The 26,042-nt window shown below is 36.7% G+C and overlaps 1 protein-coding gene across 1 annotated transcript in view; it reads left to right on the top strand.

Annotated features, from left to right (window-relative positions):
• LOC104069089 (growth arrest-specific protein 2) overlaps positions 1 to 25,561 on the top strand; it is a 38,505-nt gene extending 12,944 nt beyond the window's left edge. The window contains exons 3-4 of the mRNA XM_009572925.1: positions 15,116 to 15,257; positions 25,494 to 25,561. Coding sequence (XP_009571220.1) covers positions 15,116 to 15,257; positions 25,494 to 25,561 — 210 coding nt within the window. The remainder of the gene's footprint in view (positions 1 to 15,115; positions 15,258 to 25,493) is intronic.
• The last annotated feature ends 481 nt before the right edge of the window (positions 25,562 to 26,042 follow it).

The following is a 26,042-nucleotide window of genomic DNA, read 5'->3' as shown; positions in this document are numbered from 1 at the left end:
GTTTTAAATGAAAATGGAAATTTTAAACAGTGAGGGCAGTATTAGACTGGTGTGACTGTATGCTATATTTTTAAACAAGTCATTTTTTCCCCTTTTTTGGAGATTTTACAGTCATAAATAAATCTAATCATGTACATTTATAAAATGACAAGGAGATGACTGATATCAATCTTAATAAATGCTCAAGATTTGTATGGTAGTAAGTTGATGGAACTACCTGTGCTGCTGCTGCTAAAGATCTACTGTCTAGAAACTACAGACTTATTATTATAGCAGGAGTTATTCCATAAAAGTGATTCATGTCACAGGATGCCATTTTGTAATTTTCTCCCATTGGCTTGGATTTCATCTCTATGCTCTCCTGGCAGTATTTTACTTTTCCTGACAGATAGTTAATTTGAGAATTTCACAGCTGTAGAAACAAATTCAAAGCATCAAGGCATGTGCAGTATGCACAGAGCCCACGTTTGCTTGGGCTTAGTTTAGTAAGCCCATTAATTAAGATTTTAAAATAAACATAAATAAATTGTGTTAATAGTTATCACCATTTTAATAGGCAGGGCATAATAGTCTGCCCACCATCCTTGAAGCGGCCTACATATTTATGAACATTCCACTGAAAACAATGTTTTCATGGCAAATGAATGAAAACAGGTTGAAGCTGAATCATCCTTTTTCTCCGAGTTCTCAGAGGTTAATCAGATAAATCTCAACTCAAATCTCTCTTAGAAATACTTTCGAATAATGAATGGGAATCTAAAATTCAACCTCATTTTCAGGAAGCCGGAATCTAGATTTGATTTGGCCTATAAAAGAAATAGAAGTAAGTACAAAATAAATCCAGATGCAAATATTTCTTAAGTCCTAGAATGTTTAATTCAAATGTGCATTTAATTTTATTCTTCCAATGGGAGCTGATTTAATAAGATAAGACTGAATGTGCACTGAAATAAAGCTGTTGTGTAGAAAAGAGCAAGTAAATTTTGTCCTTGGATGTGCACATGCACTTCCATTGAAACTGTCTATGAAAACAGTAATTTATGCACACACACATTCGTGTATTTCCTAACTTCAAGAGATTCTGTCCACTTCTTGCCCATAGTCCTAGTATCTGAAGTATATTTTGCAGTCGTTCCATATCCAAAGCTTTCCTTTGCTACTTAGCAAATCTGATACTTGGTGGGTGTAGATCACTGTGACAGCATTGGCTTCTCCGAGTCATGCAGCTTTGCGTAAGGTGAGATTTTGGCCTAGTGAGAGCACTCTGAGTGTCACATTATGCATTTGGAGAGCTACAATTACGAGATCTATTCTGAGATACCTAAACCGAGATTTGGGATGGAAGTTTTTTGCGCTTAATTAAGTTCTAATATTGAAGTTGGATCTCGGAGGCGAAACAATTCAGCAGTTACACAACTGAAAACTCACAGTTTGTTTTAAATTTCGAGATGTTTATGTTTCTAAAGAGAATTATGAGTATCTGTGGAAGTAGAGGCAGAATCCTGTAAACTAAAGGACTTGAAAAGCCAGGGTATTGACTTGAATTCTGTCAATATTGAAAGAAGGGGCTAGTGGCAAAAGAACAATATTATAAACTGGAGGCCGAGTTAATTTCCCATCTTGGCTGTAAGCTTATTGTTTGCTTTTGGGAGAATACATCTCTGTGCTTTCATTTTCCACATCTGTAACCTGGGAATACTGTTCACTGTACAATAGTGGCTTGATTTGTGAACATTGTAAAGTGCTTTGAGCAATTCTTGTGCCAAACAGTATCGCCTACCCCATTTTGTGAGCTGTGATTAGTATTAGATAGTTCCCGTTATGAAAACAAATTGATACTTGACTATGCTTATTTACAAGAAACATGGAAACTCATGGTTCTTTAAATGTAGATAGGAGACAGACCTTCGCTTGTGAATCTGCTGCTTCAAAGAGCTCTGCAACGGGGCCACAAGCAAATGTAGTGAACCTACTCCTCCTAAAGTACAGAATCTGGACCAATGGTTTAGGATTTGACTCATCTCCCAAACCAGTGAGAGTCAGGATTGAGTAACAGTTCTGGGATTGCTCTAACAATTTATAGGAACAAAAGATGTGTTTATGCTTGTTTTATCTTTTCAATCATTATGTGAATGGGGAAATTATCAGAATCCTGGAGGTTCACGAGAAGTAACAAATGCCTGTGAGTCTCCAAGGCATGCATCGTCAAGGAAAGCAAAGTGCCTGGCAGCAGTTTGGAAATGAGGAAATTTGTTTTTAGAAAATATTATGTATCTTCATATGTATATATTGTCACATAGGTTAAATGACAAATGAATATGCTACTGTAACCCTCATTTTTAAGTAATCCAGGAAGATCTGTTCAAGTCTTGGACAAAGTGAGACACTTGTACAGATACTGTAAGGTTAAATTGTTGTTTTTGTTTACAGAAGACCATATACATCTGACAAATTGTAGAAGGCGCAATACCTCATATTAGTATATTTTCACCTAAACAGATGAAATATCAAACCAGGAAGAGAACTAGGAAAATATTTAATAATTTCCCAAGGCAGTTAGCTTGTCTGGTGGACAGGAGGCAGGCTGTGCTTGGCATAATTCAAAGACGCAGTAGTTGGTTTAAGATCTAACTAAACCTGAATAAAGTAGTAAAGACCACAGTATTTTTGAAGGGCTCTTAAAAATGAGGAGGCTAGTAAAAAATTCTTTGGGCTAGTTATTGTAGTTTATAAAATCAACACCAAAGCTCTTTGACCTTCCCTTACCAGAGTTGTCAAAAAGTGGATGTGCGTTAAAAGTATTCAGGATATTAAAATGCAAAAAAAATAGGCCAAAACAGATAACTTTGTTTTTCTTCTTCAAGTAGAAAAGGTCCTGCCCTAAGGAAATCTTCCTCTTGACAAATGATTGAGGTGCTGTGCAATGAAAATTAGTGAATTTATAATTTCCTTTCATTTGGTCTTTCTGAAATATAATAATAATTTTTTGACTTACTGCATCAATGTATTCTCAATTAAGAATAAGACTGACAGATTCCTAAACAGAATCAGATATGTGTGATCACTATGAGAACATCCATAGGTACGATAGAAAGAATTGCTTCAATTTTTTTTAAATTTGGAAAGAGTATAAATTTTCATGCCTGAAGGTGTAATTCAAGTTCAAATAGAAAGGGCTAAGAATAAATTTTTCTCTTCTATCTTTGTCTGCTTTGAAGTATCTTCCTTTGAAGCATGTGGATCTTAGTCCTCTTAGACCCTGGATGGCCAAGCTGAAAATCTGATCTAATCAACATGGTGGTTCTATTTTTACTGTAGGCTTCAGTTTCTCAAGTTTATCTGTGTCCTGTAGATGGGATAGATTCCCAGCAAATACTGTAAAGCTTGATGCCTTGAGCCTGTCTGCCCAGCATAGAGAGTCCTCAGCTATGGCAGGGCCGTGTTCAGGTGCTCTCTGTCAGTTATAAATCTGACTCTCCGGTCGAGAATTGCATGAATGTGGTTAGGCTATGAACAGATTCTTTGTGGTCTGGGGCAGCAAGTTGCTTGTCTGCACACTTGTACTTTCTGGAGACTTTTGTTTTGCAGTAAAAGCTTGTGGAGCCAATTTCTAATCATTTACAGTACAGATATGGCCCTCAGTTACTTCGGGGGAGGGGGGGGGGGAAGTAGAGCATTGTCTTTTTGTGTATTAATCTTTATAGTGGCAGACTGATGTGGATATGAGAGGAAAAGAATAATCTTGTGAAATGACTCACAAGTGCTAATCCATCTGGAAGGAATCATTTCCACAAGACTGTGAAGCTGTTTGTTAGAGAATACCTTGTACCTTTCTCAGACATGTCAAGAGCTTGCTGAGCTCATGTTCAACTGGATTGCTACCAGGTTCTTGCAGATACTGTAATATCTGCCTGCAACAGGTCATCTGGACAAACCCTATATGCCTCAGTGAATAATTTTTACAACTAAGGCTTTTCTGCTTGCAGGAGGATTGCATGGTAGGATAGAGTTCTGTTTCTCACCAGACCGTAACAGGAGATTTCTGAACAAATTTAGGATATTCTGTGGTTGTCAGCTTGGCACCTTCCAGGTGAATATATTGAAAAACTTTTTAGGTGCACTTGAAGCCATGCACTGCGTTGGGGGCAGAGCCACACAATCCTGGAAGGAGCACTGAGACATCTCTCTCCAGATCGTTCTTCCCGCTGATACTTCTTGTCCTTGGGAAAGCATGGTTTGTTGCCTCATTTGGCTGGTGTACATTTAATCTCTGTGTGAATTGGCCTTGCTCTTGTTAGTGAACCTGAGGTAGGGATTCTCCTGCGTACCCCTCCCTCCACTCCTATTTGGCATTGCAGAAATAATCAGAATTTGCATCTCAAGGTAGTTTTCATGGAAAAAACAGTGCAGATTTAAGCAGTTAACGGCCTGTTAGATCCTGCTTTGGAAAATATCCTAATGATCAGACTACAAATCAGGTCAAGAGGAGAACCAAACTTTGATTTCTAATAACATCATTTAACTAGAAGGCATCTCAAGTTTTTTGAATTAACATTGGTTTTGTATGGAATTCTAATACTTAGACACTTCATAAAATTTGTATTAGAACTGGAAGTTGCCATAACATTTTTACCATTACTTCAGTCCAGGTATTGCAAATAGGGATGGCATATTTTCTGAGAGAAATATATAAACAGCCATTTTTAGATTTGCTGGATTTTGCCTTTTATGTGAAATGCATTGTAACAATTCTGTTGTTTATTTTGTTAAGTCTTTAAAGCAAACTGCAAAAATCTTTGTAATAGATTATGGGGCTTTTTATTTAGACTATTAGGAATAGTCTGGAACAGAAATGTAAGATTAGGGACTTGAATGGAAATTAGCATATATTTTTAAAAACTTGAGAAAATATTGTTTAGACCGACTATCTTCAGCTGAATTTAGCAATTCTTAGGTCAAGCTTAGTGTTAGTAATTTTTAGGGAATAATGAATAAGCAAGAAGTACAGAATTTGGTCCATTTACCAATAGTGAGTCTTGAATTTACAATACTGAGCCAAAATTTCTGAAATAATGGGAATAGAGAATATACAGCCATAAGTGATAACTGCAATGCAGGAGAAAACAGAAGTCACTTTCAGGCATAGACACCAATTTATAGATATCATAATTATGTCTAATTTGTTTAAATAAACATGTATTCCCATTTGGGCTTGTATATGTAAATTGGTCCCAAATGCTTCAAATATACAGTAAAGCTTTGTTCGCAACTTCAGAGGCTGATTTAAGGCTGGTTTGGAAATTTGGCTGTGTAGATTAACATTCCAACATGTTTTTCAAATCACGGACATTTTTAAATTCTACGCCAGCTTAGAATTCCCAGGGCTCTAGCAGTTTCCTTGTGGTTTCTAATTGGAAAACTCACAGAAAATCAGATTCTTTATCATAAAGGCCAAGATGCAATTTTTCTTAAAAATGAACATACGGGGCTTTGGAGAATCAGACTTACCTGCAGTGAGCTACATGTGAAATTCTTTCTGAATGTTTTCAGCATCTGCATAAAAATTGTATCTTTGTTAAACATCTGGAAATCCAAAAAGCGAACAGATAAAGCGTCTGAAAAAATTCTGTCTTCCTTTAGACTGCGTAGATCTTTATCACAGTCTTCCTTGACACTTGGCTCACGTTAGGTAAAGCACCATTTGGAACTAATCTTACAGAAAGAGCTGGGAACCCCCCGCCCTGCCTCGCACTTCAAAAGGTCACCAAGTGTGAGATTGATCATTGAGAGAAAAACAGGAGGAAAAGGAAGAAGAGGCATGACTGTCATACAGCAGTATACCCAGCATTATAATTATTACATCACGGAATTTAAATGGATTCTTACATTTGTTATTCAGACTGCCAGTGAAAGGTTATCCACTCTAATTCCATAGATCAAAGAAATATATTGGTTATTTGAACTACATTATACCACACTGTAAGTGAAATTATGGAAACATCTTTCAATATGAAATTTTAGAACCTATAATGTCTTTTGATGGACTTCAGCTATTCCAACTGAAACTTTCCAAGTATTGCCCTTAGCTTGGGTTGTTCTGGAATGACTAAGGGGAAAAAGTGATTTTGAAATTTCTGAGACTAAAATGAGTTGTTTTTGCCAAAATTTAATATTTGTCATATTTAACTTAATTTTGAGAGAATCGTATCCCCTTCAAGAATGTGATGTTTGATAAGACATGATCATGGGTTAATAAGATGTTTTTTGAAATGTGTCCTGCGAAAATCCACTCAGATTTGACCAGTTTATATCTCATGGAAAAACTGCTGCTTATATATAGCTTAGTTGCTATGTTCATTCACAGGTCCTGCTGTGTGACAATGAAATAGCCACAAACAACTTACTCAAATGCAATCCTCCTGTTTTTCTCAATAAATTACAATATAAATGAGGGAAATTCAGAAACTAGGATTCTTAAACTTCTTCAACTAACTCTACGTTAATTCAGCTCTGACTTCTGTGGTTGTGATGGGGAAAACCTTTACGATCACGTATCAAAGATAAGGTGTAATTGTCCTCTGAAAGAGCAACTGTGAGAATTGGCCCATTCTGTTCTAAACAGATATTATCTAAGAAACCTATTATGAAATGCCAATCTTAAAAATCCCCATCTAAATGTAAATTCTGAAAACCAGAGGTCTAGGGACAAAGTACAGAGCATTTATTGAATGAGAATGGACTACGGAATCCTAGGCTTTGCCCCTTGCGTTTGTTTTCAGGAACACTGCAAGGAGGTCTTTGCCATGACTTATCTTTGTGTCTCTGTCTTAGTTTCTCTGTCTATAAAATTTTAAACTTCTTTTCTTTTTTATTTTGATTTTAGTCCCTCTCTTTAATGCTACTTATAGCATTAGAAAAAAAACAAACCACCTTTGATTTTTGCATTTGGCCTGCTAGCATTTTCAGATTGTAGATAAGTAGAAGCAGTGGCTTTTAATTTGTGGCGCGTACATGCCTGGAGTTTGTAAATTACTTCTACAAGATCTCTGAAAGACTATTAATAAAAGTGAACTTGTCAGTAGGCATAGATATGTTATACAGTTAGATGTCTGGAAATTTTGAAAGTCAATTTATAGGCCTCTCCAAGACTATAGTGACTATAGCGACGTAATCCCATCCTCAATTACACAAATTGAGTGGGCAGGAACAGGGTCTGACATCTGTTTAAATGGGCTCTTTGTTGTCAGCTTCCATTAGTTGTGCCTCACCTGCTCTCCAATGGAGGGTTCCTGGTTGTTGGTCTCTGTGCGTTATCCAGCTGCCCAATAGCCAGCCTCTCATAGGTGGCCGCCTGATTCATTCACAACGTCCCACACGTTTCCTCCTTAAGTTTCTCTTTCCTGACATTTCCGGGTAATTCAGTTGCCAAATATCAGTTGAATCCTAACAGAAATTCATCACATGTCATATTTTACTGAGGCTTTTGCTTTCAGTTAGATAGATGTCACTTATTCTGGCAAACATCATGATTTTGCCTCCATATGTTGAAATGGACATATCCCTTGACTACATGTAAGTTAATTATTAGTCAAATAATCAAATGTGCTTAAGCTGGTGAATAAAGCTTCTGCCTTGCCAATTTTTGACATTATTTACTTCTGGGTATCCCAGTTGTCTGGTGCATTGTATGTGAATTGAATCATCTCTTGTATTCTTTGGCTTTCTAACGCTGCTAGAAGTAGGAGTTGCAGTGTTTCTGTTAAATTATTTTTTCGTAACTATTTATTAACCCCATCTTTTTTGGAATGATAACCAATGTTTTCATCTTTTGCTGTGTGACCGGTAAGCTGTGTCGTGGACAGAGCACTTGGAAGAGCAAAGCCACGAACAAAATCTTAACTTCTAAAACTATATTGTTGTTAAATTGAGCTTATTCTCCATCTATGCTTAGTCTTAAGAAGTTAAAACTAATGCTACATGGAAGAAGTGGGAGAATGTATTCTACTTTGACACTAATAGCATGGCTAAACCATTCACTTAGTTTTGTATTTATTTTAACATTGTAGTCTGTGTGTTGATATAAAGCCTTGATGATGTTAATTATTTTTACTGGCATATTGTAAATCTGTTAGGTATTCCAAAGTGAACACAAACACTTTCTTAGAATCTAGGAAGTTGATGATGAGTGATTTTTGGCTTTTGATGATCTCTGCAGTGATTACGTAGGGTAAAAATCTGGTCAACACATGATCTTTAAACTTGAAATCCAACCTGCTATTCCATTAAAATGACATCTCTCTACAGTTCTTAATATGACAGTGCAAAGGTTGTATTTCACTGAAGGACAATGTTTCGCCAATTGTTAAGTGAATTGCTTAGGGATGCTTTCTTTGTTGTAAGTGCAATGTCATTTTTCATTAATCTGGAAGCTGTTCCTGGTTCCATGTCTGTTGAAAAGTTTTGGCAATTTTTATTGATGTCTCTTAAGCCTTCAAAATTTCCATGTTGAGTGGTGTGGGTTTTTTTGGTGGTTTGTTTTTTTTTTTTTTTTTAATTTTCCTGGATTTTAACTTTTGCAACTTTGGGAGGGCTGGGGGGGGGATTATATTTTTTTTCTTAGGTTTTATTTTTTGCAGTGGGAAATGCTTCATTTTAAATTCTATGTACGTATTTCCATATTCAGTGTTCCTTCTATGCATTTTGCATATGCGTTTAGCACATTCTTTTGTTTGTCGGTCCAGTTGTTATATTTGGAAAGTGTTCTCTCCCATAATAAATGGGGTAGGGGGAAAATAAAACTGGGCGCACCTTGACAAGGAGTAGTTATTTTACCTTGTAGGTATTACAGTTTCATGTATTTAATGTCTAGTTCATACTTGTCTATATTTTATGGCTATTCACTAAACCTGAATTTTGGCCCTGCAAAGCAGTCTAAGGTAAACTTAATTTTCCTTTGCCGAAATGAGTGTCTGGGACACCACTTCTGTGATTTGTAAATGGGATCTGAAACATTTTAGGTTTGAGTTCCTACAGAATTAAGAATAGCAGCTGAGTAAATGATGGTTGGCTAGGGGTATTGTCACTCTGTGGTGAGGTGAATTGTAACAGCTCAGTAAGAGTAAGTTCTTGTAGCAATGAGATTCAGTTCACTTATGATTGACAAATTAACAAAAGACAAGGAGAAAAGTCATATTTACAGAGAAGATTGTGGCAGAATTTCTCTTTTGTATTCCTTATCCTAAAGAGCTAATTCAGATTTTATAAGGGGAAGGAGGTATTCTTTTCTAAGAATACCTGAGCAAAATGTGGGAAGAATTTAAGAAGGAAAAGAATAGCTCTTTGGCCAGTAGCAAAGTTAAAGGCAAAATTGTAAAAAGTTCTGAAATAGGTGCATGTTCTATCTTTGTGATATACTCAAATTTCAATATGAATTTATGCTTACGTAACACTAAATAGTTACATGAGAGACACCACTACAGTCAGATACTGCAATCTCCATAATGTAATTTCCACTCCCCCCCTCCCCCCCTTTTTGGTTAATGTAGGTCATCAACAGATAAAAGCAAATTTTTCCTATGAGTGCCTAGCTAACTGTAACCCTCTTCCATAACAAACAAAATTGCTAATCTTTTTCCTTTTATTCAAGTGCAAGTGACAGTTCAAAAAGTTATGAAATCATCTATTCAAAGAGTGGGGTATGATTAGGAATCTTCAGGATATGGCTCAAGTCTGCTATAAAAAAATGGGTGGTTTAATATGTATTTGTTGACTCTCATTTTGGAAAAAAGGTACAAAAAATACATTTTTCCATATGATTTCAGAGCATCGGTGTAAGAGAGTCCCTTTTGGGTTTAGAAGTGAACCTGACAGCATTTTTCCAGGATTGCATCATATGTTTCACTCACACTTTCACATCCTGCATTAAACCACATGCATGCACATCAACAAGACAAGATTGTAAAAGGAGTGTAACTGGGGAACTGTTTTCATGATATTTGATAGGAGTAATTGCGGCCACTGCTGTTTCAAAGCAACTGCGGTTATACTATACTATGTCAACAAAAGTCACTTTTGCCATATGGAAACCTAATTACTTCAGAATGATCTGTTAGAAAGCACTTTTGAGATAGTCAGGCCATTTATACAAATCAGTAAAAAATATTTGTGCATGAAACCTTTCTTAAATAAGAGCTTTCATGTGTTACAGGTTGAACATTACAGTGATAGTTTTGGGAATATTAAAAAAGTAGACTTCTATTTAAAAGGTGATAGGGAAATTTATTAGGTGATGAGAAAATATGAGTGTTTCCCTATGATTTCTGTGATAAACCTGATCGTGCTATTGTTGAATGGAGAGGAGGTTTTTTTGCTGTTCTCTTCAGCAAGACGCTAATATTGTGCGAAATGGGATGAAATACAGAATGCTACATTTTAGTGAGATAGTGTGATGCCAGGGATATTTATCTGTGTAGTATTTGTTCCATAAAATGACTTAAAGCTCCCCCCCCCGCCCCCCCCCCGCCCTTCAATAATGTAGGTTTTTTCCCTCTGTAGTCCAGAACATGCCTTGTTTTTACATTTGGGTGTTTGTCACTTCTGAGTTGTTTAGGGCACCCATTAATCAGACATTTTTTCTGTCACTATGAAAGTAGAGAATATCACAAGTTTGATTAGTTAACTGTGATAGTTCTGTACCTAGACTCTTCTTATTTGCTGTCAGTAGCTGTTACTACAAAAATGTACTTCTAAAAGACATCGTAATCTTTATAATTGTAAAAGAAATGTTGCGAGCTCCATGAATATCTAAGTTTCACAGTGAAGCTAGGTTGACTGATGTGTTTAAAGGTCTGTCTTAGTTGTCAAGGTATAGAAGCGTAATTTATAGATAGTCCGTTACGTACATGAAGTTTTAGATGGTTTATTTGCTGACTCTAACTGCATAGAGTTCTGACACATAAACCATCTGTTCTGAATTGCTTTTCTTGAAAGCATTTCTATATTCAGTCATTACGATCTACCTAAATCAGAAGACATAAAATATTTAGAACCAGATTTTTTCACGTGTTGTTAGTACTAGGGAGCAGCAGTGACCCAGGGGAAAACTAGAGTTTTCTGCATGCCTGCCAGGCACTACAATGGTTTCCCAACAGCCCCTTATGAGAAAGGCAGTGTAGGTTCTCCTGGCTACTTCCTCCCTTCTAGCTGCTTTTGTACTGCTGAGGGTATCTGTGCCAAGGACCAGCTCCTGGTCTCCAGGACCAGTGCTGCGGGCTTGCTCAAACACTGCAGGCTCAGGGCCAAGTAGAGCAGATTGGTTGTGCCCGTGCTGGGCCAAAGTCTCCTCTGATTGCCAGATGGCAGCCACCAGCCATATAGCACAATATTTCTTTTTTTTAATGGGTTTTTTCCCTAGTTCAAATTTCCTGAAGTAAGATGAAGGTTTTATCACAGACTTCCAGAACAGTGTTTAATACCCTTAGCATGACGTGAAAGAATATAATAGGCTGGTTATCAGGGGATGTGGCAGGACAAAGTAGTTTAAAGGCTCAGAATCAGTTGGGCTGAAATCAGAGAACTGAGTGGAAGGAGACAAACCTGGTATGATTTCACTTGTAATGCCCTTCTGAGCTGTTCCTGGGGTTATAAACAGTTTTTGTCTTGGAGAAGACTCGCTAGTTTTCTAGCGAAGTTTTCTGAGAGCAAAGTAGCATATAGGCACTGTGGAAAATCCAGAGATGAGAGCTGAGGAGGGAACTAGGAGATGACATGATTTGACACCGCAGGTCTGCTTTCAAATGAAAAATAACTGTAGCTTTATCTCCTTTCCATGCTCTCTGAAGTAGCTTATGCAGAAGTCTGCAAGTGCCAGGAATACTGGAGCTGGCTTCTGTCATCTTGTTCTTGTCACAGTGCTGCTAATCCATTATAAGGTCATCCAGGATTTGTGATTTAAATTGGACGTAGTCATTCAAAAATTCTAAAGAGTATAGTTTTGTCACATACAATTTGTTTGGTCTCCTTAACCTGTTAACTCGGTTGGTTCAACATCTATGTATCACTTCAGACGTTCTGGTCCAAGCAGAAATATCATGGGAGAAGGATTTCATTTTGTTGGATTTTAATGGTGTTAAATTTATAGCTGCTGGTAATTTGGTTCTATGAGAATATGATCAAGTATGCTGTATGTACAGTGGATGTTTTATGTAATCGTATTAAGGTACAGTGTTGTGAAATGGCACCTCTTTGAATCTACCGACAAGTTAGAGTTGATTATAAACTAGCTATGTATTTCTGAAGGGATTGTTTCCACTGAAATACTAAAAAACAGAATAGTTGCTGTCAGGACCTGAGGGAACCAAAATACCTTAATAGTTGTGACCAGCCTCACCTGGGACCTCAACCTGCACTCCCTGCCCATGGCCCAGGCGCTCCCTTTGACCTCAGCCCCACTTCTTGCCTGAGCCACGTTGTGGACGGACCATCTCCAGCCTCGCTTTCTGCTCGGTTGGGCTTTGCGGCTGGAGCCTCAGCCTCTGCTGTAGCTTTGCATCCAGCCTTGTCTCCTGCTGTTTCTGACCTGTCTTCCTGGACAGACACTAGATTTGACTTGTCACCTTGTCTTGTCACAGGGCAGTCAGCTAAAGCTGTTATGTCACAGGCGCTGTCCTCCTCGGGTGCTGTGGGACGGCACTGTTGCCGGTGAGGGCTGCCACCTCTTGTTTTGGGGTCACTCTTGGCTCCTGGCTTATCTTCCCTCATGGAGCAGCCCAACTCTTGCTGCTCCCTGCCTGTTTTCCATCTTGCTTCATGCTGCCGTTTAGTAGAAAATCATGAAACAAAAGGCTTGTTTTAACAGCTTTTCTCTGAATGCAGACTGGACTAGTTGACCTTCCTCCAGCAGGCTGCCAGAGAATTTTGTGTGACTCCTTTCAACAGAAGTGGGTGCTCTTTTAAGACTATTAGACTTGTCCAATTAAAATCTTTTGAGAAAGGATGGGGGGGCGGGGGCACAGAAGGACAAATGCTGCATCACTTCTTCCTGAAGGCTGTAAGTCACAAGGGGAAATTCAATGTGTGAAGCAGTCTGTAGAGTATAACGAGAATTTGCCTCAGGGTACAGATACTCATTGTTTCTTTGAAGAAATTAGTGTGGTGTGAAATGGGTGCTGGTCTAGAAATGTGTCTAGTGCTAATAGCTTTTTATTTAAAAAAAAAAAAAAAAAGAAAAAAAAAGAGGAAAAAAAAAAGAGAAAAAAAAAAAAGCCCTGGTCTGTGAGGAACGGAGCATTTAGCTCTTCTTCCCTTGCTCTTTTCTCTCGCTCTTTTCTTTTTTTCCTCCAGAAGAATGGAGAGAGATTTAAAATAATGGTTAACAACTTCCTTGTGCTCTGATCTGTTCCATATCTAGAGCCCCTTGGAAGAATTTGGGTTTCATTGTTTTTTACTTTTACTGGATCTATTGAATAGTCATGTATCCTTCCCTACTTTCTTCCTTCTTTCCCTCCCTAATTCCAGGATGGTCCAGGAGGTGATGATGTGTCTATGACACAAGGTTTACTTGGATTTTTCTTTAAAATACCATGTAAAACTGGTCAGTGTTTTCTGAGAATGCCATGTAGAAAAGTATTAGTATCTCCTTTGAAATATTTTGAAACATAAGCATCATTTTTATAAAACAAGGAAATAAATGTAAAAAGTGCAATTGGAATAAGAAATATGGGGGAACGAGAGCTAGATGGTGATCTGAGGAGCAGGTGTAAGCATTTATAAAGTGTGTATACGTCTAAAGCTCTCATTGACATATTGATAGAATAAGTAGAATGGTTTATCCCTGTAGCCATTCTATGTGCAGTTTATTTGGTTTATCAGGTATATAGAGGTGAGTAGTTCTGTGCATGTAGATGTATTCTGCAATTACATTGCTGCTATCATATGTCTAATATAAAATCATATATAAATTCTTTCTAAACTGTCTTTAAATACTGACGTTAGTATGCTACCAGCAGCTGTTGTAAGGGGAAGCCTACTCCTGTGTCTCTTATTCCCTCTCCACATTTCCAAAAATTATTTTGGACTGTTAAAAATGGAATTTTGGACATAGATCTAAGAACTAGTAGAGACACCATTTTCAGTTTTCTACCTCTTAGCTCACTTGCCATTGAATAACTACTGACTCCAGAACAGAAGCAAATATTTCATAAATCAGCATAATAGAAAAGCAGCACATTCGGATCGACATGGGGTCTGAATTCCTCCGTGGTTTAGAGATTTCTAAAGTTACGTAGTAACAATATTTCATTCTTTCTTCATTTTGCCATGGATGATGGCTAGTTTTCCTTTGAGGAAAAGAAACCTTAAATGAGAACTAAATGCTAAAGTATTCTTTGTATGTGTCTCAGTAAATGTACCAATACAAGCAAAAAGCTTTCTGTCGTAATTACTCTGTTTGGTTCAGATATTGATATGCTATATCTGTAGCAGCTCCTCTGATATTGAAAACATGTAAATGGAGCTACTGGGGTACAATGAGACCTGGCTCTGTGTTAAACCTTGGTCTTGTAGCTACTGGATTACATTTCTGTGTTGTGCATAGGGGGCTTACGTATGTTGTTAAATGGGAGACGGTGTTTCTGAAGTGTTTACACTCTCTAATCCTCAAGACCTATTGCTTTACACTATGATTCCCTCCTAACGTAGATCTGAAATTAATTCACCCTTAATTTTGCAGAAGTTCAGTTCCTAGTTTAAAGTCTGTCTTTATAAATTTTTTCTTTTCTTTTTCTTTTTTTTTTTTTAATTCAGTGAACTGGACCAAACACTAAATCCCAAAACTGTAGTTGCTAATATTGCTAAAAAGTTGCTGATACTGATTCAGCTCTGAACTTCACATTGTGTAGCCAATTATGATGCTTTTGAGAAAACTTTGTGGTTAACAACTTTGTGCCATTAAATTCACTTTTCATTCTTCTTTGTTTGGAATTCTTTAATGGACAAGGAAATATGCTGGTGGCTCTGTAGTCATCCATCTATGCAAAATTTGCATACTAATTTCAGAATACTTAAGTACTATGCTCGCAGGTATCATTTATCTAAATAGATAACTTCTGTTTTTCAGACCTTACCAGTACGGAAGATTCCATGCAAAGCCAATGCTCCTTCAGGGTCTTTTTTTGCACGAGACAACACAGCAAATTTCTTATCCTGGTGCAGAGATGTAGGGGTGGATGATACCTGCCTGTTTGAGTCAGAAGGTTTGGGTATGTATTTGTTTATATAGTAGTTGGTAATTCTAAATAACTTCTGCTTTTGTGTTTAGTGTTGAAAGACAGAATGGCTCTCTTAATAGATCCTGACTCCAAATCTGACCTGTGTCTGACTGTGTTAGTTCTGCCCCTCATCTGAAGCATGAACAAATAAAGTACACATCACTTAAAAATCATTTAAGTCAATTTTAAGAGGAGCCTAAATGAGACAAAAATCTTGCTATAATTTCTTGCACACAGATGATTTTTCACCCTACACACACTTTGATCATGGAATGCTGTTCCTTAGTTCAATGAATAAGGTAGTCCTGTTCTGTTTAGGGAGAGTAGGATACAAATGCATTCTCAGTTTTGGCTGCAGACGTTTAGCTATTCGTGCAGATTCAATGGATTGCTCAGGAGGCAAGAAAATACGAAATTCTTCTCTGCATCCTACACTGACATTTTTTCCAGCTGATTCCCGTGTACAGGTCTGGACAAAAATTATCCAACACTATTGCTTCAGGGTGTTCCATCAAAAGAATTGGACTGCTTAGGAAATCACTGTTCTAATAGTACATATTCTTCATTATTTTAAGTCTTCTCTCTTCAAAAGAAAACTTAGGCATTTTACCTCGAGATTTTATTTCAGCCAAATATCATGAAATGAAGAGAATCAAATGTTTGTTTCTTATCTGAACTCAGATAAAAGTGGAAAACAGTTGCGATGATAGACAGCTCAGTTTCTATGGAAGACAAATGAACACACTGTACTGAATCAAGAGGCTTCTTTGCTCTGTTGCTCAAAAGGTCTTTGACTGCCCAGTTCTTATCTGTGTTGCAACTGATCTATTCCCCTTCTTTTACAGTCTTGCTCTTCCAGCACAACTATTCCTGAAGCAATTTTTTTCATTTTCTGTTCTTTTATCCTGTGAGATTTTTTTAATTAAATTAAATTATTTTATATCTCCAGGAGAAAATGCTTGGCAGAGAAGAAATTAGTATCACAAAGGTGACAAATAGTAAGGAGGATATGTGTGCTTTGTCTCTGTTTTGTTAATTAAATCCTCAAGATGAAATTTTTATTGGACATGGCAAATCATGTGGAAGATGAACAATAATTGTATTTCCAAAGCCTTGAAATTATGGAGAAGTTGGACATATCCTAGGACAAAGAAACTTGCAAACACAAGAAGGAAGGGGACACAGACCTCCAGTGTCTGAGATAAGCAGAAGAATCTGTGGTTAATCCAGCACTTAAATGAATTTAGACTTTGTACTGCTATGGTAAACTCAGCAGTTTAGCATTGTTCCAATAATAGGTTAACTATGTAATTGAGAGCGTATTCATGAGGAATTTTCTTGTGCATTGTTAAGAAACCAGATCTTGTTTGGAGATGGAATTGGCATAGCTGAAATACCAACATTCTCTGGATAAGTTAGTTTTTACACATACACAGTGTTTTGCCTGCCACAGTATAACACTGAGTGCAAATGCACCTGGAAAGTTGGTGTTCAAGATCACTTCCTCTCTCAGAAAACTGAGGTGAAATATGCCAAAGACACAGTGCGCAAGCCTGTGCTGTATTAGATTTGTTTGATTAGTGTCTGATTTTCTTCACTGATTGAAAACTAGGTTCTGTTGTTTTCCTTCTCTGAGTGTTACTGTTTATAGAATGTACTTGTTGAAAAGACTTACGGTGCTGGAAATAGGATTGGGACTTGATAATATTTTAAGCTATTTTTCTGAACTTGAGAAGGGGATAGTGACTATGCCATTTCTAAAAAAGATAAAAATAGAAGCTACTATTCTCCCTCGGTTTGAGCTAGAACTCTTAAAAGTTTTGATTTCATTTGAGGTTTTCCTAATGCATTAGCAATAATGATGAATCATAACAGTTGCCAATCTAAAGCTTTTATGTTCCTCTCTCTCCCACAAATCACTTCTCCACTGCATAGGAAATAAAAATTCAGCAACGGTAAGTAATATCAAAGGTTCTATTCAAAGTGGTGAGAAACGTGTCAATGATATCTAAGTGTTCGCGCTGCCTTATGGAAGTCTGCTGTATCTTTCATAATAAACAATTGTGGTGAAATTATGGTTACAGAGGTAACTGGTTTTTGTGTTTTCTGTGTGTTTTCCCCATGGCTAATAAACTGTATCGATGTGTAAATTGCTAGTTTCTGTCTATGTTGAGGAACCTTACTGTGTTAATGTTCTTATGTGACTTGATTTTTATCCTCCTTTTTTACTCTATTCCGCCTCCTTTATGGTATGTAAATACTGCATTATATAATTAGATGCACATAGTGATATTTTCTTCATGCCATTGTATCACATAAAACATTCCTGAGGCCTTTTTCTGGCAAATTCATATTCTAATGTTACAAGTGTAATTTTGAAGATTTATTGCACTGAAACATTTGAATCATGGATTTATGACACTACTAATTTAAAAAAAAAAAGTCCCACGTCTATTCAGAGCTCAGCAAAATTAGGTATATACTAGCTAAGAAATTATTAATTGCTATTATTTCTCATTGCTTAGAAATATGTTCTCATCCTGATGAATTCTGAAGTCTTTGAAATCATGCAAGTATAACTGCACACCAATGCATCCAACACTTCTACTTTTTTAGCACTCAGATTGAAGTCATATGAAGGTATTCCTCACCAGAATGGAACTGTGTCAAGCAGACACTATAGCAGATAGGTGCAGTCCACGCATGAGGAGCCTGCAGGCGAGTGATATTAATGGGAATCTTGAGCGTTCATAGAACACTCTGCAAAGCATTAGCATTCTAGGGCTGATCCAGACGAGCAGGTGACTCATGTGACTCCTGTGTCCTTGTCCATCGCTTGTGGACTGATTTAGTAATTTATTTAATTATTTAAAGTTAAACACGGGTTCAAATGCTTTGTTGGATTTGGGCTATCCAGCTAAGCTAAACAAGGAAACAGGATCAAAGTCTTTCTTCAAAATAAATAGTAGGACAAAAAAGGTGGTATTTGTTACACTGGTAGATATGCTTATGTCTTCTAATCAGCAGAGTTACTTTAGAGATCCTTGAAAGAGATCAGTAGAGAGCTCAAAAGTTTGAAAACAACATAGTTGTACTGCTAACTTGTAGTTGGTAGTCTATAATATTATATATTTTGTCTTGCTGAATGTTATGATGCTTTAACATAGTTTAAAAAACAACTTGGAAATACAGTTTTCTGTAAAGATTTATAATACAGCCAGAGCTGACTGGTAGCAATCTATATGTATTTTGCCCTTTGCACTTATCTTAATGCAGAGACATGGCAGGGAAGTCTTGGAGTTAATGCCTCTGCAAAGAACAGGTGGATGCTGTGCCTGTTGTATGAGCTGCAGAAAAGACACTAGCATCTGTAACAAATAGAGCAACACAGTATGTAGGGGTAATCTTGAATGCTGCAAAATAGAGGGAGACTCTCCATGCTCCCTGCACGCATTGACCAATTTAGCATGCTTTTCGTAATTGTTGTTTTTATAGTTAGTATATTTAAAGAAGAAGGAATTAGCTTTGTTGATATGAAAAACTATGATCCAAAGGCCAAACTTTCATCATATGGGCAAATCTTGAGATACATGGTCTTTGAATGGGGTTCTTAGATATCTCATAGGTCAAAATTTGTCCCATATCTAGGACTTGGAACATAAAACACTAACTCTTTTCAATCTAAGAAAAGTAATACTCTCTGTAACTCCTCTGTTCCCATGAGACGTATATTTTGTAAGTTCCCCTTTGTAGGTTTTGGGGCAGGAGATCCACACAGCTATAGTAATTCAATTTATGGAAGCATTCTTGATGGAGATATTTGTAATTATGGTGCTCAAGGCTGAAGAGTGTAATACTCGAAGAAAACTCTTCTTGGCCAAATAGTGAGAATGGTAAGATTTTCTATGATTGCTTTACTTAAGTGAACTTAAAGGTTAAGTTATGAACTCTTTGTTGGTAACATAGTGTTGTTGGATGATTATAGGATTTGGAACCAATGAATAATCTGCATCTCTCCTATGGCAAAGACTCCACCCGGCAAGAAAAGGGTTTGCCACCAAGTGTGCCAGCATGCTAATGTGTGTTGTTTGTTTTGGGAGTTGTTGGATGATACTGCTGTATTAATGTTTTGTGCTTGTATGTGCTGTAACTGTGTGTGTGTACACACAATATGTGACATGGACTTCTTTTGATGCAACTTACTGATTATAGAGTTTAATGGATAGATTCCCTAAACAAAGGCATCTAGTGTTTTAGTGAAAATAATAGACTTAAACACCTCTGATCTCTATTCTAATGTTGGTTTTTTAAAGTTTTTTAAAAAAACACTCGAATGTTGATTGCTTAAAAATAGTTTATGCATAGGGGCAAAGGATTTTTTTAATTAATACTCTAGTTTATCTAATTTCATATTTCAGGATGGAAGTATTTTGACCAGTCTTTCGCAGTGACACATCTACAGCTTGCGTTGTGTTAAATTTTACATGTAGTTGCATCAGAATAAGGCTTTGTCCTGTCTTTCACAACATTTTACTAAACGACTCATACTAATGTTGAATACGTCTTGTTTTGAGGACTATAGAAGCATCCTGGACACTGTGTTATTACCATTGAATTAGCATGTTAAAGTAATGAATTCTAGTAAATTATTAATGTTTTGATGATCTCTATATTCATTCTAGAATTCTTTACTATCCATAGATCTACTGTGTTTGAAACATTAATTGTTTTGAGACTTCCGAAAGTGATAGTGCTGAAATAGGGGGCAGGGAAACACAACTCCTTGATTTAAGTATGTCATAGTATACCTCTTTGGCACAGAAGCAACGATATGCTGGGATAAGTTGAACAGAGTAAGTGTTGTCAAAACAATGTTAAAAAAAACCAAAACTAGTGTAGGATCAGAAGAAAAAGTATTAAAGGAGAAAGTGAAAGACAATAGGAAGAAGGATCAAAGGGTCAACCTTCTGAAAAACTTTCCCTAAACATGTGTGAATGTCAATTGGAAGCTTATGATAATAAATACTAAACCCCTTCAGAAATTTTTTTCGCTTCTAGTGAGCTAAAAAATGCTTTAGAAGCAGAAATCACATTCATTTTTTTGACTCAGCTATGCCTGAGATCTTTTAAAAAAAAAAAGAAAGTAAGTTTATGTTTAGAAGAAAAACTGACTCCACTAATAACGGTTTATAAAAATGTTAGGAGCCAAGGTTTGAAACTTGGCAGGGACAACTTTGTTCCTGTATTGTGGTTGGGCATTCTGCTAATTTTGGGCATAACTGAACTGCATTAAAAAAAAAAAAAAAAAGAAAAGCCACAAACAAAACAGAAAAATCCCCTCGCCTTTATTATTGTGAACACTCTCGGTTTAAATGTGCTCAGCAAACACATGGTCTCCATGTGCAGGGTGTGTTCTGCCTCCTCACAGCCCCAGGGGCTGATCAGCACTGAAAGCAGAGGCTGTTCCTCCTCCGCTCTCTCTGCTTCTCCTGGTAGCATCCAGGCACTGGGGAAGGGAGCGGTGAAGGATGCAGGAATGTGATGAACAGTAGGTAGGAAAGAAATGAAGTACAAGGAAGGAGAACAAGGGGTGAGAGAGCAGAAGAGGAGGACCTGTAAAAGGAGAAAGGATCAGCAACAAAATGGAAGCAGTGTGGAAAAAGAAGTTATAGCCGGAGAAGAGCAAGGATAAAAGCTTGCTAGGAGCTGAAAAGGAAGTATTGTTGAAAAAAAGTGGCTGGAAGTAGCTTGAAAAGATGGAGGCAATGAGGACAGCAGATAGGAAGGATTTGAAATGAATGAGATGGAAAGCAAAAGGGTCTATAACTGTCAGGACACTAAGATAAGCTGGACTTGTATGCACTATTTCTAAATCATCACGTTGCTTTCTTGTCAAGCAAATATCATCAGTGAGATTCTCTGGCAAGGTGGATATTTTCATTCATCTTATGCAGTAGATCTGTGTAGCACATGTGTCTTCTACACTTACAAATTGCTACTTGCTTATAGTCACCTACTTGGATGATTCACCTTGCTAATGTTTGATAGGGGAGGACTGGCCAATGATTCTCCAGGAATATTTTCTTCCATATATGAAAGCGTGAAAAATTACAGGAAACTGCATACAAAAATTGTAATAATGCTGCAAAGTGAAGTACTTGGACTATAATTAAGGCTGGCTGTTCTACATTAGTTAAACTATTTAACTGTTATGATACCCCTATCAATTTTTCATGTAGTCATGGGCTGTTTTTTCCCCTAAAAGAGCTGTGTTCTCTTTAGGATGGACCTTGCTCTGCCAACATCTTGGTATGGTATGGTTCATGAAGTGAAGGAAGCTCTTGTTGGTATGTTATTTTCTCCTCACATGCCTCATTTGTTGCAAAAATCTGAAGATGTTTGGAAAATGATGCAAGATGCTGAAGGATAGTATTTTGATGTTGCTACTGAATGGCGTCGGAAGAAGTGACTATGGCTCTATTACATAGCTCCCACATGCAGTGGGAGGATCCATATCAGACTTTGTAATGTGATCACTAGTTGTGTTGGCTTTGCTTTCATACAGAATGTAGCATTAGGAAACTCAACTGTACCCTGGAGATCAGGCAGTAAGTATTTTAAAATGGCACCTAGATACTTGTGCTTTTTTGTATCTTATACATATACCTTAATTCCATGTATAAGATGGGGATAATAATACTATTTACCTTATAGAAGTGTTAGGGAAATCTTCATTTTTGCTTTTTCTTTGAATTCTTCACAGCCTACAGTAGCACTGTTGTGGAAATGAATTGCACTGTGTTGAGCGTAGACTTCAAATGATGTGCAGTGAATTGTGTATGTGGCCACAGATAAAATGAAGATGGCTTCTAAGAATAATTTTTTGGCTTCCAGTGCTTACCGTGTCTAACTCCGTATAAATTGCTACAATTACAGAAAATGTGTTGCTTAGCAAATGTCTGTTATCCACGTAGTATATCTGGGATTAAGTAACTGGTCAGGTCAAAAAGTTGAGGTGGTGCCTGTTACTGAAATGCAACTATTAATATAGATCATAGTAAGTAATTCAGAAAATAGTAGATGTAGTTCCCACAGGATACAACAGAATACAGTGGGTACAGATGTTACGTTTCAACCTGAGCTTGTAACCAATCACTTCAGAATGAATTGCCTGTAGTGATCAAATGATACTAGTTATTACCATGTGTGTGTATATATATATATGTACAATTACATGTTTATAAAACTGTATACATGTATGTAGTGTAGTTAGCCATGAACTGCAGTACAGTCAGGATTTAAATGAGAATTTAAATTACATTACAGTGAGAATTTAAATGTGAATTATGAGGACTTCTACAGATTTTCTTTTTTAGTGGCATACTTATTTTAAATAATGAAATAAATGATTTTGACGCTGTGTAGTGCCTCTGAAATAGTTTTTGCCATCTCTTCTAACAGGTGTCTTGAAGTGCTTCGCAAATATCGATTAACTCAACTTCATACCTGAAACTAAAAAAAGGAAGCGAAAAGAATGTATTTCTTTCTGTTCTCTAGATGGAAAAAAGAGTAAAGGTAGCTTTTTTTCCAAAAAGCTTAGGAGGCAGCCTTTTGAAAGTGACTGTAAATACCGAGTTCTTTCAGTTATTGTGGAATAGCACCAGACAAAAAGTATCTCAAAATAAGTACTCAGAAGTCAAAGCACTCGAAAGTGCCACTTGTTCCAAAAGGCAGTGGTCTTAATTTGCTTGCTCAAGGTTATACTGGATGTTTGGGACCAAGATAGGTGTGGAAATGCAGTCTTGTGTCTCTGTGGCTTTTGCTGTAACTCCTGACCAGAGTCTTGTGAGGTGGTAGCCCATTGAACAGCTGTGCTTTTGGAAAAAAAATGAAAATTTTGGTTTGAGAATCTAAATTACTTCCAGTGGGTATTGCAGTGTAGAAAATAATATCTGTTTGTCTCCAAAGTTCCTGAATACATATGCTGGTATAGTCCTCAGGAATGCTAACATTTTCTTGTTAGAAGCGGTGTCACCGTTGTCTTATCAGATGACCAGATGTTTGTTTTTGTGGTTGGTTCTTGCCTGCACAGCTCTTCATCCTCTAACAATGATTTCACTGTGTCACGTTGTTTGATGTGAAATGCATGAAATGTGTCTAGGTTATGTTGAGTGAGATTTGCTAAAGGACTTGGAATTTTGTTTGGGCAGAAGAGCTTTAAGCATTGACAGAAAAACATTTTACCTTTTTTAATCAAATCATCTTCCAATTCTATTTATGGATCTTTTTGCACATAATGTGACTTAAGCCTCTGTTTTCCTCCTCCCTTCCAAAAGTTACTCAGATGTGTATATGTGTGAATTGCAGTTAAGAAATATTGGACTCCCTTTGACTATTCCAAAACTGGCTTATTCCATTTATATTTTGGGGGATGTCTTATTTCTTAAAATCAAGTTTTATTTTGGGGCAGTCCCGACTAGTTTAGAACCAGTTTAGAATACGTTTCTAGAGTCATGAATGCAACACTTTAAAAATACTGATTACCACTAAAGGTAAATGTTTCATAAAATTACTGTGTTGTGGCAAGGCAGAATATTAAGAATAGCTGAATGTCCGAGTCTGCATCTCTTATATTCTTAATAACAGATGGCTGAAGGGTAAAAATACTTTTCCTAGTGCAGTGCCATTTTAGTTTTCATGCTCTGCAGTTTCACTTCTGGAAATATATTTGGATGAGATTAGAGGGGAAGAATGCGTATGTCTCAAAGTGCTACATATACTCTAGTAAAAGACATTGAGACGAGCATTCAACTCATGCAACTTACCATACCTTTATTCAAGTCAGTGGAGCTAGAGGTTGAAGTTGCAGAAGCTGAAGATCTGCCCCAGTAGGCTTTAGTTATTTAGAGATGTTTAAGTCTGTGGATTCGCATTCTGGGCCTCATATGTACAATATAGGACAAAGCAATGACTTTCAGAGCTTTAATGAGACATTGAAATATCTTTTTCAGGTATGGTATTTTTTTCTTCATGCATTTGAGTTAGGTGAGTCTTTAGATAACCAAAATGTTTATACAGCAGATGTCTTGACCTTAACTCATTAAAAACAAATCAATTTTGTTGCTGTTTCTGTTTTTCTGATTTATACAAATATTCACACAATTTTTTTTTTGGTGTCAGTTCAATCTGAAGTATAACGTACAAGTCTTTTGATTGTTGTGGAAATTTCTGAAACCTGAATTTTATCCACAACATGACGGTTTTACTGTAACAGATATTTCTGGAGAGAAGATGACAATGTACTCATATTGCCATTTTTCTTTTTTCTTCTGTTTTCCTTTCTTCTTTTTGGACTTTTGGTGAGTTGATTATGCAAACAGCCACAGGCCTGTCCCCATCTATTGATTTTGGATTTTGCTTATATATATTTTGCTGGACTTCTCTACAGAACATTACCTGTGGGGAAAAAAGAAATAATTATCTTGGATTATGGTCGTATTTCTTAATGAGAAGTTCATGTTGTGTTACAGCTGCTTCTGAAGCTTAAAAACTACAGGTCTTGTGTAGAATCCAGGCATGAAAACTTGCATATATGTGTGTATATTTACAGGAAAAAAGTTTTTTGTTTGGTTGAGTTTTTTTCTGTGATGAGCTGAATTCCTAAAGTATTCTAGTTTCATATTTGCTTTAAGAGTAGATGTATAATGAATTCAGGAACAAATTTATAATGAGATATATTTTTGCTAGTGCAATTTTGTTATTTTTGTGATTTAAATAGGCTAAGGAAAATAGTGATCTAAAGGATAGGAATTCTCTTAGTTTGTAGAAAGAAAAGTACCATCACTTCAATGTTATTCTTTTTTTTTTTTTGACATTCTACTAGTTTAGTGTTCTGCCAGAGCTCTTGATTATTTTTAAATAGTTATGAACTGCTTGCAGGTTACCAAATAGCCCAAATTATTACTCAGTGATTTAGATTTAGAACGGTATTTTCGAAGGAACTAAAGGATAACTAAATGGGAACTTCCTAAATCATTTGCACTCTGAGAACCACTCCTCAATCCCATTCTTTTCTTATTCCAGTAAAACTCCCCTGCAAGCCAAAGAAAACCAAGTTTTATCTGAGTCAAGATTTACAGATGTTGATGATTAGGTTCCATTCATCACTAAGATCTTTAAAATAGCTTTTATTTATAGATGTTTTCCATCTTCATTTTGCTTTTCCAGTTCTCCACAAGCAGCCAAGAGAAGTGTGCCTTTGTTTGCTGGAACTTGGAAGGATTGCAGCAAGGTAGGTGAAAATATTTAAAGAATGAAGAAACATTTACATTCTTGACAGCAGTGGCTGTTGAGAGACTTACTAAATCAGCCCATGTCAAGCTAACTTTTATGCTCATTAGGTTCAAGGAGAATGCTTGTCTTGATGCCACTCAAGAATATCTTGTGGGCAGTTGTTAACAAATATAATAAAATCTCTGTACCATCACCTCAATGAAGGTATTTGTTGGCTATCCTCGTATTAGGAGGGGGAAGAGTTGAGAATTTTGTTCTAAATAAAGCTTTGAGCTGTTTCTCCTTCTAACAGTCAGATCTCTCTATAAATAACTGAGATTTCATTAACTTTACTGGTAATAAATTGATCTTCACATGACATAAATCTGACCTAAGCAACACTAACTCTTATTTATTTAAATAAATTTAGCTCTGATTTTCACCAACAGATGCAATACGAGAATTGAGTTAACAGTGTGTGTTCTGTCTCTGTGAGATGATTCC

This window comes from Fulmarus glacialis, unplaced genomic scaffold (genome assembly GCF_000690835.1).
Source record: "Fulmarus glacialis isolate BGI_N327 unplaced genomic scaffold, ASM69083v1 scaffold2940, whole genome shotgun sequence".
NCBI lineage: Eukaryota > Metazoa > Chordata > Aves > Procellariiformes > Procellariidae > Fulmarus > Fulmarus glacialis.
Note: the sequence above shows the minus strand (reverse complement) of the source record. Positions and strands in the feature narration are given on the sequence as shown.